General features: G+C 33.6%; 2 protein-coding genes across 3 annotated transcripts in view; one reads left to right on the top strand and one right to left on the bottom strand.

Moving 5' to 3' along the window:
- LOC110093897 (autophagy protein 5) overlaps positions 1-8,684 on the bottom strand; it is a 40,059-nt gene extending 31,375 nt beyond the window's left edge. Inside the window, exons 1-2 of the mRNA XM_020818935.2 lie at positions 8,383-8,684; positions 2,090-2,214 (exon numbers count right to left, since the gene is read on the bottom strand). Of these exons, the coding sequence (XP_020674594.1) occupies positions 2,090-2,214; positions 8,383-8,496 (239 nt within the window). The 5' untranslated portion in view covers positions 8,497-8,684. The remainder of the gene's footprint in view (positions 1-2,089; positions 2,215-8,382) is intronic.
- Positions 8,685-10,351: 1,667 nt separating this feature from the next.
- LOC110093905 (SNF1-related protein kinase catalytic subunit alpha KIN10) overlaps positions 10,352-17,320 on the top strand; it is a 38,336-nt gene continuing 31,367 nt past the window's right edge. For both annotated transcript variants that reach the window (XM_020818946.2, XM_028696359.1), the window contains exon 1: positions 10,352-10,549. The gene's annotated coding sequence lies outside the window, so the exon portion shown is untranslated. The remainder of the gene's footprint in view (positions 10,550-17,320) is intronic.

Below are 17,320 nucleotides of genomic sequence, written 5' to 3' on the forward strand. Positions count from 1 at the left end.
TTAATTTATGAATGGTTTACATAAAGTATCTCTTATGGTTATATATGTAATAAGTGTATGTGCATGTTGACGCGGGAGTATCACATGGTAAAGGAGGCTCTTATGAGCCATGGTAAAGGATGGTTCCTATGAACCAATGGTAAAGGAAATGTCCAAATTTTATGTACCTAATCAGTACAAGTGACACTCTCGAGACGGGTGTTATATTTACATGTTAAACTATTAAGAACATTTCATATTCATGTTATGCATTTGAGACTATCATATGAGGCAAAATGTTAAAGGAAAAATGAAAATGTTATGAAGGAAAAAAGCACTTGAAAGTTGAGGTAAAGGTATGCATTTCCTCAAAGCAATATTTCTTTATGTTGATGGTTCTTTTATTATAACATTCAAGCATGATTTAGTTTTCTTTTATTGGCTCTAAATTTGAATTCCATTCACACCTATTGAGTTTATGACTCACCTTCGTTGTGGGAACATTTTTCAGGAAGATCTAAGAAAGGATAGATGGCAGACCAACCACCGCGCACTTACCGTCGTAGGGAGACGACGGGCGGCAGGTTCTTTTGAGTTTTGATATTTTGTATAGAAGGTTTAGAAATGATAACTAAGAAAAAAAAAAAGATTTTGGATCCCCTTTTGTATTTTGTAAACTTAATGTTAAATTCATCTATTGGTGTTTTGGAATTAAAGAAAAAGAAAAGTTTATGTTTAGAGATTTTGTAGTGGCTCTTCCCTTATGTTTGGTACTTTTTGGAGATATGTTAAATGTTTATTGTGAAGTTTTTTTATTTTCATCCTGTCCGACCTCTGTTCCCGCCTCGCCCTCGCGAGCTACGGGTCGTGACAGCATAAACCAAGGTAAATCTACATGGCTACTGTCAATCTTCAAGTTGATTAACAAACTCATCAAAACCAGCTTATTCATTTAGCTTCCACTGTAAAACCTTTGCCTCCTTCGTAATATGAAAGGTCACAAGTTCAAATCTTAAAACATTGTGCAAGTCAAGCCAATGGTTCTAAGTTTTTTTTTTTTAATTATTTTAATTAAATCTTATATGGCTATTAACCTCAATATATGACTTCAAAGAAAGAACAGAAAGCTTCAAGAAAAAAAAAAAGCATCATAAAATGAATCAACAATAATATTCATACGTAACTAGGGGGGAAATGAAGTTGATACATCACCACAGGAACTCAAACAAATCAATCAAGCAAATCAGTGAGAGCTATATGCATTGACGGCAATAATAGCACTAAAATGCTATAACTGGGATGTGTACTATCGCCGTGTCAGAAAATAATGAAATATCCAAGCCAAACAGTGAAAAGTATTTTTTATACCCAAGAGCTGCAAAGGGCTACAGTACGATTGAAGATATCAATAAAGTTGCTTGTATTGGAATTATAGCAGATTATAAAACAAATCAGGTTTTTAAACAAATAAACCCTGTAAAAGGAAAAAAAAAAATGAAGCAACCTTCTGAGAAAAAAAGGACAAAAAAAAAAAAGCATACCAGCGAAAGGGGACATCATAACAGAAATAAATCACAAAATCAGGATCAGATAGATGAAATAAAAAATTTATAGAGAAATTGTTTCATGCATTACATATTGTCAAGATGAAAACACATTCAAAATACACCAAATAATCAGATAAGTTGGGCATTGTGCAGCCTAGCGTGTCTCAGATAGCTTCAGTTTGTCTAACAGGTTTCAAAAATCACCAATCTTGACATGTCCAGCAATGTGCGTACAATAATGTGATATTGTGATGCACCAACCCGCTTTGCATATTTATAAACATGCAGAAATGTATGATAACATACATAGCGGATGAGATAATAAAGTAGATCTCGACATCAGAAAATGTTTGATAGCTCCAACGGCAGAACTTTCAACTTGATCAGCCTTTTGCCTTCCGTAGTTTTAGATTAAATTCCAACTTACAGTTTTCATCATATGGATAACAAGCTAATGGGTTTAATGATCAACTAATAATATAGAATATTTTAAGTATGAGCTTGAAACGAAAAAAACAACAAAAATAAATTAAGGACAATACTAAAAAAAATAATCAACATACCATTTAAGAGGCAAACCTTTATAGTCGAACCAAACCGAGTCAACACCAGGTGGCAAAGTGTCATTAAAATGAGGCTTTATAACGGTCACCAATAACGGCAAATATCCAATACGTGGACCTAAAATCTGAAAACAGAATTAAAACTCTAAAAGAGCTACATAAAGACGAATCAAGCAAATACTGTTCAGTAGGTTTAAAACGCTACAATGTGCAAATTGAAACAGATGGGCATGTCAAAAATGTTAGTGTACACTGACATAAGCAGATACATAAACGATATGAATAAATCGTAATAAGCAGATACATACAGGTGATACTTTACCAAGTGCATCAAAAGGATAGTGATTTGTGAATGAGCACATCTAAATTTCTTAACTGGCGACATCTTATTGTTCACCTCAACATTCATATATGAGGAGATATTGGAGGAGCCAATGCAGCCAAAGTTCGAGTGTCCTTAAGATCTAGTAGAGCATTTAACAGGTTTCAAATATGCAATGATGCCATACACTCAAGGATTCCTTTTGGAGTACAAAGTGTTTCTAACACCACTCTAGGATTCTTCCTAGAGCTTGTTTTGTATATTACTCCCAAGTATTATATCTTCTTTTGATTAATTTGATAACGCTCAATTTCTTAGCTCTAGGAGGTTGCTCAAGGGGGTGCATATTATCCTATATCCTAAGCAAGAGAACAAGGAGTCCTTGAGAAGCTATATCGCAAGGTTTATTTGAGTAGACATGAAGTCAGCAAATCAGATCCATCTGTGGTGAAGATAACACCCATTCTAAGCCTAAAGAAGTACCCACTCAAATTTGTTGTGGCCAATAATTCTACTAAGACAAGGTGAGATCTGTTACAAAAGTAACCAAATATAAGAATACAAGAAAAAAGTTGCCATGCTAAACCAATTATTGGCCACATTTTTTGTCCAAAAAGATATTGAATACACAAACTTATTATTAACCCTACCTAGGCCAATCCTACTCTGAGTTGAATCATGCTAAGATGAACACTACCTTGCATATTTACCTCATAGTTTAGTCCAATTTCCGCATAGACAAAGTCATCTACTCATACAATGGAATACTAAGCATGGTAAATATTTATTTATCTTTGATGACTTTCATGTCCTGCAGATTAATATGAAAATCATATTAAAAAAAAAGTTATAAAACTCAATAGAGCTTAAATGCCATTATACTTAAACATAAAAATATGCGTTGATCATTATTGCTTATATTCATATGCACTCACTTTTGCTTACTTGAAATAATATCTTTTGTGAGTGTGTGTGTTTTTGCTTTTGTACCTATATAATTAGTAGTATAGGGCAAACATGTCAGAATATCAAGATTGAGTACAATACTCAAGTTGACCAAAATAAATAGTAAGCTAAGGTTCCTAGGACCTCATATCAGACTTAAATGGAGCTAAAAGCTCTCAAACATATATTTATATAACACGATTGAACACAAAGGCTTTTATAGAAGTAGTTACTTAAAATGTAACCTTAATTATAAACATGCATGTGTAATTTAGCATACACAAAATTTTTCTTATTTTAAATCAAAATATTATTTTAAAAGATTATTTGTACTCTCAAAATTTAATTATTTAATAATTCTTTCTTACTTCAAATATAATTTATAATTTCAAATCAGAATGATTAATTGATATTTCATAATCTACTTTATTTGCATTAAATTCTTATTCTTTACATTATCTCTATTAGAATATAAAAATAATTTACTTCTTATTTAAACATATGTACGTATATGTACTTTCTTATTGAAATAATTTATTTCTTAATTAAAAAAATTATTATTACTTAAAAATATTATTCTTAAAAACTTATATACTACAATATCAAGCCTTTCCACTATGTGGGGTTAGCTACATAATTTTTTCGTTTGAGTAGATCTAAAACTGAATATATGGAGTGTAATTTAAGTAATAATAGATCTAGTGGGGGAATATGACTTTGGGCGATCCTCATTAATAAGAGTACACGTTTTAGATATCTTGGGTCTATTGTTCAGAGTGAGAGTGAAATAGATAGGGATATTATTAGTAGAATTCAAGTTGGATGGTTGAAGTTGAGGAATGCATCGGGCTTGTTATGTGATATAAAAGTCCCTCTCAAACTCAAGAAAAAATTCTACAAGATGGTAGTGAAACCGGCAATGCTTTATGGTGCATAATGTTGGGCATTAAAAGATAAACATAATATTAAGTTAAGTGTTGCGGAGATGAGTATGCTCAGGTGGTTGAGTGGATTTACTCTTAGAGACAGGATACAAAATGAGCATGTCCGTGAAAAGGTTGGAGTAGCTCCAATGACAGATAAGATTAGAAAGAGTCGTCCTAGATGATTTGGTCATGTAAAACGGCTGCCTTCCGATGATCCTGCTAGGAGAGTAGATGTATTAAAATTGACCTAAAAAGACTTGGTTAAAAAATATTAGAAATGACATTTCTTTATTAGATCTAAATAATAATTTGACTATTAACAGGAGACAATGGAGAAAAAGGATTCATGTAGCCGACCCCACGTAGTGGGATAAAGGCTTGATGTTGATGTTGTTGTTGTTATGTCTATTAAAAATCTATGTTGGCCATTAAAAGAGAAGCATAATACTAAGTTAAGTGTGGCAGAAATGAGGATGCACAGGTGGATGAGTGGCTTTACCCTTAGAGATAGGTTACGAAATGAGCATATATGTGAAAAGGTTGGAGTAGTTCCGGTAGAAGATAAGATTAGAGAGAGCACCTTAGATGGTTTGGTCACATAAAACGACGGCCTTTCGATGACCCAATTAGGAAAGTAGAGACATTAGATTTGACTTATGTTAAGATAGGTAGAGGCATACCTAAAAAGTCTTGGTTAGAAAATATTAGAAATGATCTTTCTTTATTAGATTTAAATGAGTATTTGACTTTTAATAGAACACAATGGAGAAAAAATGATTCATGTGGCCGACCCCACGTAATGGGATAAAAGCTTGATGTTATTGTTATTGTTGTATCAAGTTAATAAATTTCATGATGATCTTCTTCACATAAATATTAAATAGCTTCTAAATAATGCACATGTTTAGAGAAAAGAAATATTGCATAAGTAACTAAATTCAAAATCATGCTACAAAACTTACATTAACATAAACTAAAGTGGATAATAATAATAGACATTCTGCCTATCAGAATTTGATGAACGTAGAAGAATTTTCACAAACAAGGAATAGATTATGAATCCTTATGATTTACAAAAATTTTAGAAGTCTTCCAAAGTTTTTCTAGAACTTTTTTCTCTAATTCTTCTGTTCTCTCTTTAGCTTTCTTCTTCCTTCCAACAACTCTAATCCTAAGAGCTCTCTTTCTCTCTCATCTCAACATAAATCTTACTTCACAAAAATTATTTTTACATGAAGAAGAGTCATGTTGTTCTCTTATTTATAGGTGAAGTTTGATTTATGTATGAAAAACACTTGGTTTGGAAAAATAAGAAGTGACAAAGAAAATGAAAAAGTGTGTAAGCTTAGCATGTATGAATTTATACAAATTTTAAAGAAATTTGCATAAATTAAAGATGTAAGACACTTTACAAAAGACTTTCATGCATGAAGACACATCTATACTACTATTATAAATGGGGCTTGAGTTTCCACCCATATTAAATCTTGGACTTCCATTTTAATTAATTTTAATTATTCAAATCAAATCTCAACCTTTCATTTTAATCATTATAATTATATTTAATTAATAATTATACCTTTATTCCTATAAAGTTGTTGCATTAATGAAGTAATGATGTATTAATTAATTTGAAAGCCGAAGAAGGTGAAGGAGTCGCTTCCATTCCAAGTAGTTGAGAAGTCGCGTGTAATTCTGCCCCTAAATCATCTTCACCGTAGCTTTTTTTTTTTTTTTTTTAAATCTACATCTTCTGATTTCACATTTCTTCAAACTCATCTCCCCTCCATTTATTTCTTCTGCTTCTTCGCCTTCTCATCTCCCCTCCATTTATTTCTTCTGCTTCTTCGCCTTCTTCATTAGTTGAACTTCATAAAAAATATTGCACTAACTAAATGAGTGTTATTAAAATTGAATAATATTATATTAATTGTTTTTCAAATATAAAAGAAAATTATTAATTCATTTTATTAAACTCGGAGTATTACAAGTGCAATAGAGAACAAGCATTGGTAGGGCCTCAAAACACTGAATCATAATAGAGTAAAGTTAAGAGATTGCACAGAAAAAAATTTCACAAATTAGAGTTGATATTTTGCTCAACACATAATGTGGATGCATGCAGAAAAAAGATTCATAAAGCCAACCACAAAAAGTTGGGATAAGGTTAATAATTATGAGGATGATGATGAAGCAGAAGCCCCGCTAAAACACAAAGCATCAAATATACCCTTTTTTAAGTGGGCCTTAGCATAAGCTTTAGTTGTCCCTTGGAATTAAAGTCCTCACATCATAAGCAAATATTAATAAGATCCATAAGCAATCTATCTCTCTCCCTCTCTCTCTCTCTCTCTCTCTCAAAAACACACACAATCACTCATTAACATATGTTATACAAGCTATTTAATTAATTTAGTATGTCAAATCACGGAAATAAGTATCTTGTTTCCAACTGTTTGCCGAATGAAGGAAGAAGGACAATTATAAGAAATTTTTTCTAACTACAACTCAACATTATGAGCTTAACAACTAAGGTAAAGAAGCACTGCGAGTAAGTCACATAATTCAACTCACAAATGATGCATGCATATTTCAAAATTTGAATTTTTATTGAATTATATTGTAATTTGAATTTTATGTTTATTTTATTTTATTTTTACCCTATGATAGAAGGCAACCTATGAGCATGTGTAGATTGTGCTCTTGGACATGCATTGCCTTGGATGTGCTAGTTCTTTGGTGTCATGGCTTTTGGGTTGATTTGGTTCCTTGATTTGGGCTTGATTGTTTCGGGTTTTACTGCCTAGTTGGGGAGCTGTTGTGTTATGCTACCTTTTTCAACTCATTATTATGAGCTGCTGCCTTTTTCAGCTCATTAAACTGCTGACCAGATTCATTCCCTCCTTATGTTTGGCCTTTCGGTTCTCTCCCAGCCCGGTTCCCCACCTCCCTGGCGCCTATTCTGATTGCTGGTTGTTCCTATTTCCCGCGTGACCCCTTCGGGTGATGCTCCAGCCGTTGCATGTTGGCCTTTTGCCTCCCCTTTTCTGATTGGATTGGTGGGTGGTAGTTTGGGTTGTTTGACTCCCTCTTTTCACCTATAAATATAGGTTGTTTTGTGGCATTTAGGAGCTGTTTTTTGGTGAGTGAAGATATCTAAAAACTTGAGGGTTTCTTCTTTGAAAGCTCGCGAGCTTTTTCCAATTCTCTTCCCCTCACTTTGATTTCGTTTTGGGCTTCTTGCCTACTTCTCTCCACAAGTTTCCACCCCACTTGTATCTTTCTTCTCAAGCTCTTGAAAGTATTGTTGGCCGGTTTGGTAGCATTTGCCAGAGGAGTCTTGTGGTGGACGTTGGCCCAAAGTTAATAACCCCAAGTCTTCCACCTTTCTGTTGCTTCATTTTTATATTTATTTTTTAACCTTTCTGTTGCTTCATGCATCAGAGAGAACTCCAAGTTAACAAAATAAGGGGCATATACACACAAACTTCAATAGCACCCAATCTTCAATAACCATCTAAGTTATCATTTTGCACTTACAATCAGATGACCAATCTTAGAAATGTCTAAAGCAACAAATTAGAAAAAACGCACTAAATAACCAGCTAAAGCACATAATCAGCCCACAATTTTCCGCAACCCACAATTTATAACTAAATTCAGACTTCAATATTGAGAACCAAGGCTGCCAAGCGAACCTTACCGCTGCCGGCCTAAACCTTATAGACGAGTCTGACATCCATATTATACAACTGAATTTCAACCTCGGAGAAAGAAAACACTGCCATCAATATCTGTCTTTCCCCTCTTTCTCCTAGAAAGATATATCCCAACGAAAAAAAAAGTATCGCGCCAATATCTCTTTCAACAAATGGACAGAGTGTTTTCTTTCAAAAACCATTTAACACTAGTTATAATAAACGTCTAAACCTATGCCAAAGACCTAGAAAATGAGATGAAAACAAACAAATTTCCAATTTTCCTTTCTTCGCCCATTTGCATCAAAGGGAAATAATAAATTGCAAAATGCCTATTGGATTTAAAGAGCAGCAAAGAATTTCAAAATATGAGAAAGGTCAAACTCACGAAATGGAATGTACCAGAACAGGAGGCGGAGGGGGTAGAGTCGTGACTTCGGATTCATGGAGATGGATCTGGAGAGGAATAGCCCCTTCCCACACCAACCTCACCGCTTCTTCCGAGCACAGCTCCATCCCTCCAAACACAAAATCTCGATCGCAGCAACCGCCCGCGCTTTCCAAGTTGTCCAGATGCTTCTCCTCCGTCCCCTTCACCGCTGTTCGCTCTTCGTCCCTCCACGCCCGCCGTGGTTTCGTGCTTCGTAAGAGAAGCTGTCACAATTGGCGATCTCTGGTTTCGACTGCTACAAATTTTTTGCGGTGAGAAGTTCATTTTTAAACACCCGGCTTCAACAAAAATAAATAGTAAAATAATAAATAAAATAAATATTATGTTTTATAAATATTTTTAAATTCTATGTTTTATAAAGAAATATTTTTATTTAATTTGAAAAAAAATAAATATAAAAATCGATGGAAGCAACCAACTACAAGTGAAAAAGTTGTGATAGATTATCGCAGCATAATTTTTATATATTTATATGTCTATATTTAAATTATGATATTGTTTATATAATATATAAATCATTAAATTAAATAAAAAATATCACTAATATCAAAAATTTTAAATTAAATTATTACTTTTCATGTATATATTTTGAGGAATTGAGTTGATATTAGGGATATTTATATGTGATTTAATAATTAAATAAAATTGAAAGCTTATGATTGATTTATGATATATTAGGCTCTTTATATAGCTAATATATTAAAATGGATAATATCGTTAAAAATTAATGAAAATACTAATTAAAAAAATTGTCTCGACAACTAATTAGGTTTTTCTATGAACTGATCCTTTTCATCTATGTTTCTTTTCAGATTTCATATTTGTTTTTAATGTATATGAACTCCTCCTGTCATGGGTTTTTTACTAATTATGATTCAGGAACTTTTTTTTATACTAACTATTTAATTAACCTTAATTAAATTAGCTAATAATTCATTTATTATTAATATTTTAAATGATATTAATTATACTAATTACACTGGGGTTGCTTTTCATCTTCATTTCTTCCTTGTTGTAACCATGTTGCTTTTCGTGGTTATTCGGCCTTCGTGAAGCAGTGGGTGAAAAGTCATTAAAGAAGCTTCTTCGCCACTTCTTTGGATGACGTCGGATTGGAAATCATATCAGGTGCTCGCTCACTATGAAGGTAACCATCTTGGCCTCCTCCAAGACGGGAGCTCGATTGCTCCCAACGGGAGAACCTCACAAATTCGTAAAATCACGTTAAATCAGTTGAAAAGCGGGATTTAATAAATAAATCCCGAATTTACACTCATAAATCCATTAATGCATGATTTACATCGATTCATATTTATTTTGTGCTCTCAACCCGTTTGACAAAATTTGCCGGCATAAAATCCTGCTAAAATCAAGCCACCAAACAACACCCTAAAGTGGTGTATAGTTTTTTTTATGATATATATATAACTGTTCAAGTGTGTCTATGTCAATCTAAACAATGAAAAAATAATAGTGAGTTTTGTTCTTCCTTCTTTTAAATACTAGTTTGAATGCATATTTTTACGAGCTCTTTGGCAGATTTAATAAATCATGAAAAATGTTTGGCATGACAAATGTTAAATTCTATTAAATCCTGAAATTTTTTTTGATAACATATTTTATAATTAATGGCAGTTAGGAATTTAAATGTAAAAAAAGGTAAAAATTCAAGATAATTGCGTACAATATAAGAAAATAATTTGAATTTATATAATATAATTGGCACATGACAAATTAATATTGATTATTTAAATTATATTAAATAAGTTAATTATATTAATATTTAATTATTAATTATTCAATCAAGTTAAGTTAGATAATTAATTTATACACTAATTATATTATTAATTATTTAATTAATTTACTTAATTATTAATATTTTAAAGTATATTAGTTAAGTTAATCAACAATAACAGTGGCGTCTAGGGTTGCCTTTCATTTCTCGTCTTTGCTGTTCGGCTTCGTTGCTTCGCAGGTGGTGTAGACATTGTACGAGTCGCTTCTTGGGCTCCTTCGTTGCTGTTCGACTTCGCTCCTTCGACGACTTTACCTTCCTGTCGGATCGGAAGTTACAACATTTTGATCGGAAGCAACGACGGGAGCTCGCTGGCTGTGAAGGTAACTTTCTCCCTTTCGCGCGCTTTATCGGCCAAATCCCGTAAATCCGCCGAACTAGAGGATCTAGTAAATCCGGGATTTACGGAAACAAGAGGGAAGCGGGGGATTTATTCCGCCATGAGATTTAAGGGGCGCTCAAATCCCGTTTGGCAGGACTTAGCATAAATCCTGCTCAAATCCTGCATAAATCCTGTTGCCAAACAGCCCCTTAATTTTTTCAGTTAAAAGCTCATTCACTGAAAGTCTTATTTTCTAAGTTGGATAACCTGATCTTTAACAGGCCTGATAAGGCTCATATGGTTAGCTAACAAGATTCTTAATTGTTTTGCTAGTTTATAAGCTTGATAAGACTAATTTGTTTTGTTTGCCAACTGCGCTCGTTATTTGGCTTGATAAGATTTGTTTTTTTAGCCAACAAATAGCTTGATAGTTTAGCTCATTTATTGGCTCAATAAGACAAATTTATTTTTCTAAATGAGCTACTTATTTAAAGCTCGATTATCACAATATATTTTATAATCACTTCATATCCATCAATTAGTAGGTGATCTTAAATTTATTGAATACATAACCAGCTTACTATAAAATTCACCACTTAAATGGCTGTATAGATCCAACTAAATATCAACTTTAAGGTAATATCAATAATCTAGCATTCTTTCTGTAAAATTAATCAAACATTGCTTCATACCTAGCCTTTTTCTTAGACAATTTCTGATGCAGTCAAGGCTAGCTATTCTATGTTTTTTTTTTTAATAATTTTTCACTTATGTTTCTAGATCTCTTTCTCCTGTAACTTTCCCTATTGTCCACATAGTTTTTCTCCTGTGTTCTCGTTTTCTTTGTTGTCTGCTCGTTTTCCATGCTGCTACCTTTCCCTATGCTGGGCTGTTTTCCCCATATTGCTGTCTTGTTTTCCATGCTATTGCCTTTCCTTATGCTGGTTGTTTTCCCCATGTCGATGTCCTAGTTTTCGTGCTGTTGCCTTTCCCTATTTTGGTTGCTTTCCCCATGCTGCAGTCCCCTTTTTTTATATTGCTAGCTATTCGATTTCCACCTTGATGTTTTCCTATACTGTGCATTAACTCCTCATTAAATGGGCTGATTTGGAAAGGTTTTAGTGGCTTTTTTGGTGGCACATTTATGTGGGATAATAAATGCCCTTCCCCTTTCGTCCTCCTATAAATTCGGGTTGAATTTCTTTGTGAAAAAAATGGAGTGATATGTGAAGAATTGTTGGAATGTGAAACCTGCGGGTTTTTAGCTTGCGAACTGTCATCTTTAGTCTCTATGTTACTTGTTTTATTTTGTTTCGGTCTTCTATCTACTTCTTCTCTTCACGGTTTTCATTCCACATATATCTTTCTTTTCAAACTATTAAAAGTTGTAAGGTGTATTTGAGTCATATTTGTAGGGTGTCATTGAGTTCTGTTTTAATTTAAAAATAGCATGGTTATATTGTTTTACGGAACAAATTTGTTTTTAGTTTGCAATAGTTGAGTTTTATTTGCATCAACTTCTCTTAGCACACTCACAAGAGGAGCAACCGAGCAATGCTCTTAATATAACAATCAGGATGCCCCCAAAATGTGAATCAAATATAATATTGGCTTTAGTTTTTTTATTTATTCTAGCTTTTGAGCCAATTTATTAGAAAACCAAACTTTAAATGACATCATAAATTGAACTTGATGCTTTTGTTTGTAAAAATTGCAGAGCAAATTGAGTTATTCCTAGACAAAGGAGCTCTTGGTTCTCGTGAATGATCTCATCAAATCAAGAATCCATGTGTGCCATGGATAAACTTCATTGCATGTTTAGATTTTGCAAGTGTTTTGATGAACCTTTAGCTATCCAATGTTATCTTCTAGTATAAGGTCAATATAATGTGTTGCATACAGTGGCTAATAAAGATGCTTCATTTTCTCTATCAATATTTTTCTAACATTCATGAGATTTGAATCATGATTTGTTATATTCTACATTTTTTACCCTATTTCAATAATATCATCCCAATAATTGAACAATAATTCTCTAATTTTAATGGCATCGGAAGCATGCGTAGTTTCGTGAACCTTAAGGATCATGCCCCATAAGGGCTAACCAAGAGAATTAATTTAAGTTCTACTTTTTCCTTATGTCAAATCTGACATTATAGATCATCCATATTACTTCAATGCCTTCTTATGCTCTCCCAAGATCTTATTTGATGCTAGCAACCTCATCCTTGAGCATCTAAGTTTGTAAAGCATGTGTTGTAGGAAGCACAAAACCAGGTTCATAGTTAGCAATTGCTTCAAATTTTGGTAAGAAACAATAAAGGCTAGTCCATGGAGTAGAAAAATCTACTATTTCTTTTGCATTTTTTTTCTCTCACTTTTCTTCCATTTAGAATTAAGAATGAGTTGCCTTAGTTTGCGTGTTTGTAAACTATAAATTAGACCTAGTGCAATTGGTGACAAATGTAATTTTCCCAAACTTGAATTTCTGCTTTGTATGGATTAAGTTGATGGAAATGTACTAGTATTTTGCACGTTCAAACCTCATTCAATTCATCATCACATTTGACTTTTACATTTGCAGAATCTTCCCATCCTTCTTGTATTTTTTCTGAACATCATTTGGGACTTTATGACAATATTTAATCCTCTTTTTAGTATCAGCTAGATGGCGTTTCATTTCTATTAATTGATGTATTGTAGATTTGATTGCAATTATACAATAAGTAAGCCTGAGAAAAATTATTTCAGATGTAGGTTTTGCAATCAAATCTACAATACATCAATTAATAGAAGTGAAACACCATCTAGCTGATTCTAAAAAAAATGCTTTGGAGATGAAGGAATTTCTTGGCTTACTAAATTTTTTAATATTTTTTTAAAGACTAAAAAGATGCCAGATGAGTGGAGAATGAGTGTGTTAATTCATATTTTTAGGAATAAAGGTGATGCACAAAAGTGATCGAATTATAGAGGAATTAAGTTAATGTGTCATACTTTAAAACTATTGGAGCGAGTTATGGAGCGTAGGTTGCGGCGTGTACTAATGTTTCTCAAAATCAATTTGGATTCATGCCAGGTAGGTCTACTATGGAAGCCATACATTTATTGAGAGGTTTGGTGGAGAAATATAGAGAGAATAAAGAGGATCGACATATGATAAAGTTCCAAAAGAAGTGCTATGGAGAGTTCTTGAAAAGAAAGGAGTTAATAACGCTTATATTCAAATCATTAAAGATTTGTTTGCAGGAGCTACTACTTGTGTTCAAACACAAGGTGGTTTGACCAAGTATTTTCCTATTTCGGTTGGATTACATCAAGGATCAGCCTTAAGCCCATATATTTTTGCTTTAGTCATGGATGTTCTCACTAGACATTTGCAAGAGGATGTACCTTGGTGTATGCTTTTTGCTAATGATATTCTTCTTGTTGATAATGCTAGAGAGGGAGTTGAAGGTAAACTTGAATTATGGAAGTCAACCTTGGAGTCTAATGGTTTTCGGTTGAGTAGATCTAAAATTGAATATATGAAGTGTAATTTTAGTAGTAATAGACTTAGTGAGGGGATTGCGACTTTGGGCGATCAAGTCATTAATAAAAGTGCATGTTTTAGATATCTTGGATCAATTGTTCAGAGTGATGGTGAAATATATGGAGATATTATCAGCAGAATTCAAGTTGGATGGTTCAAGTGGAGGATTGCATCGAGTTTGTTGTGTGATAGAAAAGTCCCCCTCAAACTTAAGGAAAAATTCTATAAGATGGTGGTGAGATCTGCAATGCTTTATGATGTTGAATGTTGGTCATTAAAAGAGAAGCATAATACTAATTTAAGCGTTGCAGAGATGAGGATGCTCAGGTGGATGTGTGGCTTTACCCTTAGACATAGGATATGAAATGAGCATATACGTGAAAAGGTTGGGGTAGCTCCAGTGGAAGATAAGATTAGAGAGAGTCGCCTTAGATGGTTTGGTCACGTAAAACGACCGCCTTCCTATGACCCGGTTAGGAAAGTAGAGGCATTAGATTTGACTTATGTTAAGAAAAGTAGAGGTATACATAAAAAGACTTGGTTAGAAAATATTAGAAATGATATTTTTTTATTAGATTTAAACGACAATTTGACTTTTAATAGGACATAATGGAGAAAAAAAGATTTATGTAGCCGACCCCACGTAGTGGGACAAATGCTTGATGTTGTTGTTGTTGTTGAGGCTTGCTTATTATATATAGCAAAAATTTTGATTTGCGAAATCTATTTTAATAGTCAAGCTGCACAAACTAATTCCTCTATTTTAATTATTAGCTGCTTATGATAATTGATTATTGATATAAAGGAATAAACATTAAAATTCACAAGATCTCAAAAAACCATAAGATTCATGTGGTCGAAAAATAAGGACTAGATTAAATGCAAAATGATTAATGGATTTAACCCTTCTTGTTGGCTAGCAGGATGTGGAGGTCTAACATGCAACCTCAAATAAAACTCCAAATCCTACTACAAGGAGTTGATACTTGAGGCTGGCAAATTATTCATTTGTTTTATGTGTGCTTGTAGCCAGCGATAATTGTGATGAGGACTGAAGAGGGATCAAATTGAGTTTGTTGTTGATGAGGAGCATAGCGAGTGACATGTAGGGGACATCAAAGATTAAATCGAGACAATGTAGAATTTAGTGAGCTGGAGATTCCCAGGTTAAGGCTAGAGTGCAATAGATGTTTGAGTTTGATTGGGATTTTTGTTTTTTTAAATAAGTATTTTGTAATTTAGTATAAGATAACATATTTTTAATTTTATTTTTAATTTGAGTAAGAATTATCTTTGGTTTTAGTTCATCATGTAATTTAAGTTTATTTAAGTTGTAACATGGGACAATTACCACACTTATGGAATGCAAAAGGTGTGTCCTGGTGCCTAGGATGATTCCCAGGTTGAATTCCTCCCCTGGCTTCCCCAGGGCGTTTTTTGTCTTGCCGCAGTTCGGTATAAGCCCCATAAATGCATTTTAAAACATTACTCCCTTGTAACAAAAAGTGTTGTTGGTTCATATTTCAAAATTTTAGTCATTGTAATAAGCACAACTGTGAGGCTCTTTCAGTTTTTATGTATCTCTGAACACAAATAGCTGTATTTTACTATTTCATTTCTAACCATAATCATGGTTTAAAATTGCGCAATATTAGTCTCCCCTTTGTGCGCTTCCAGTAAAAAATGCCTCGATGCTTATGCCTCGAGTTTTTTTATGAGGCTTGCACCTCAACTTGGTTGAGGCCCGCCTCGCCTCACTGGCATGAGGCTTACGCCTCACGCTATATATATTAAAACTTACATAAATCTTGAAGTAAATGCCCGACATTGGACTCTATAGGAGAGGAGGAAGGGGAGAGAGCAGTTTATCATAATGATGATTCAAATGAATAACCCCTTAGTAATGATAGTGCAATGACTTATGAGTTCTTATGTGATATCATTGCTATTTTTTTTTGGAAATTGGAATTATATGTCAATGAAAAGAATAATGGGATTTGGAAAAGATAGAATTTTGAGTTGAACTATATTTCATGTTGTCTTATTATTGGGATATTTTGATTTCACTTCATATCTTATTTTTTTTTTATGTTTTATATTATTCACTCATTATTATATAAAAAATTTATCATTTTATGTTTACGCAATCTTTTGATTTTGAGGCTTACACCTCAAAATGCCTTGAGGCTTACGCCTCGCCTCACGAATGAAAAACGTCTCAATACTCGAATACGCAATTTTAAACATTGACCATAATAATTGAATCTGATCAAACAAGTATTTACTCCGAATTAATTAACTTAAATGTTATTTCAATTAAGGTTTTTAATAAAGTAAAATTAATTTTGAAGTTATCATGATCTTGACAATTGTTTGATGAAGTCATGCTGGCTTTTTGGAGCATTGATGTCTCTTTGCATATTTTAGCTGCACTATATGAAGCATGCTTTTTTTTTTAATTTTTCATGTTTAGCAATCATATTTCCATCTATGACGCACCGACACGGACACAACATGACACGGGACACGACAATTTTTAAAAATATAGGACACGGGTGCGGCGTGGACACGACATAATAATTTTTTAATATAATATATAATAATTTTAAAAAATATAATACACGGACATGGCGTGGATAGATGGCTCTTTTGAACCTTCACCTAATCCACCCCCACCAGTAGCAAAGCTCATTTTTCTAACAAACCAATCATACATATGAATACATTGAAAATTAAATTGATTGAAGTGAACTCAAAATATCCAATAATAAGACAACATGAATACAACAATATACTGGTTTGTCGGGGGTCCAAGGGGGCGCGCTCCCTGGCGGGGTTCGACCTGCCCCGGTCAGGTCGCGGGGTCAAGGGGTAGCTCCCCTGCGGGGGTTTCCGTGGGCAGCGCCCCGGAACAAAATTTTATTGTAGAGTAATTTTGAAGTTCTGCGTGTTTTAAAGTTCGTAATTGTTTAATATGGGAAGATACCGAGTGGTACCGAGCGATGTACCTAGCAGTACCGATGCATGTACCTACCGGTACTGCGCGGTACCGTCTGTCTCGTTTTTTTCGTCGTCTTGAACTTCGTAACCCGAGTCTAGTGTACGTGAGAGCTCGTACCGAGAGATGGTACTAGTAGCCAGTTACCTTGGCACGTACTAAGCGGTAACGGAGGCATCTGCGTGACTCGGAGCGGGTACCGGAGCAGCTCTGAGCGGTACGGAGCATGTACTGACGGTACG

The sequence above is a fragment of the Dendrobium catenatum genome, unplaced genomic scaffold (assembly GCF_001605985.2).
Source record: "Dendrobium catenatum unplaced genomic scaffold, ASM160598v2 fragScaff_scaffold_737, whole genome shotgun sequence".
Taxonomy (NCBI): domain Eukaryota; kingdom Viridiplantae; phylum Streptophyta; class Magnoliopsida; order Asparagales; family Orchidaceae; genus Dendrobium; species Dendrobium catenatum.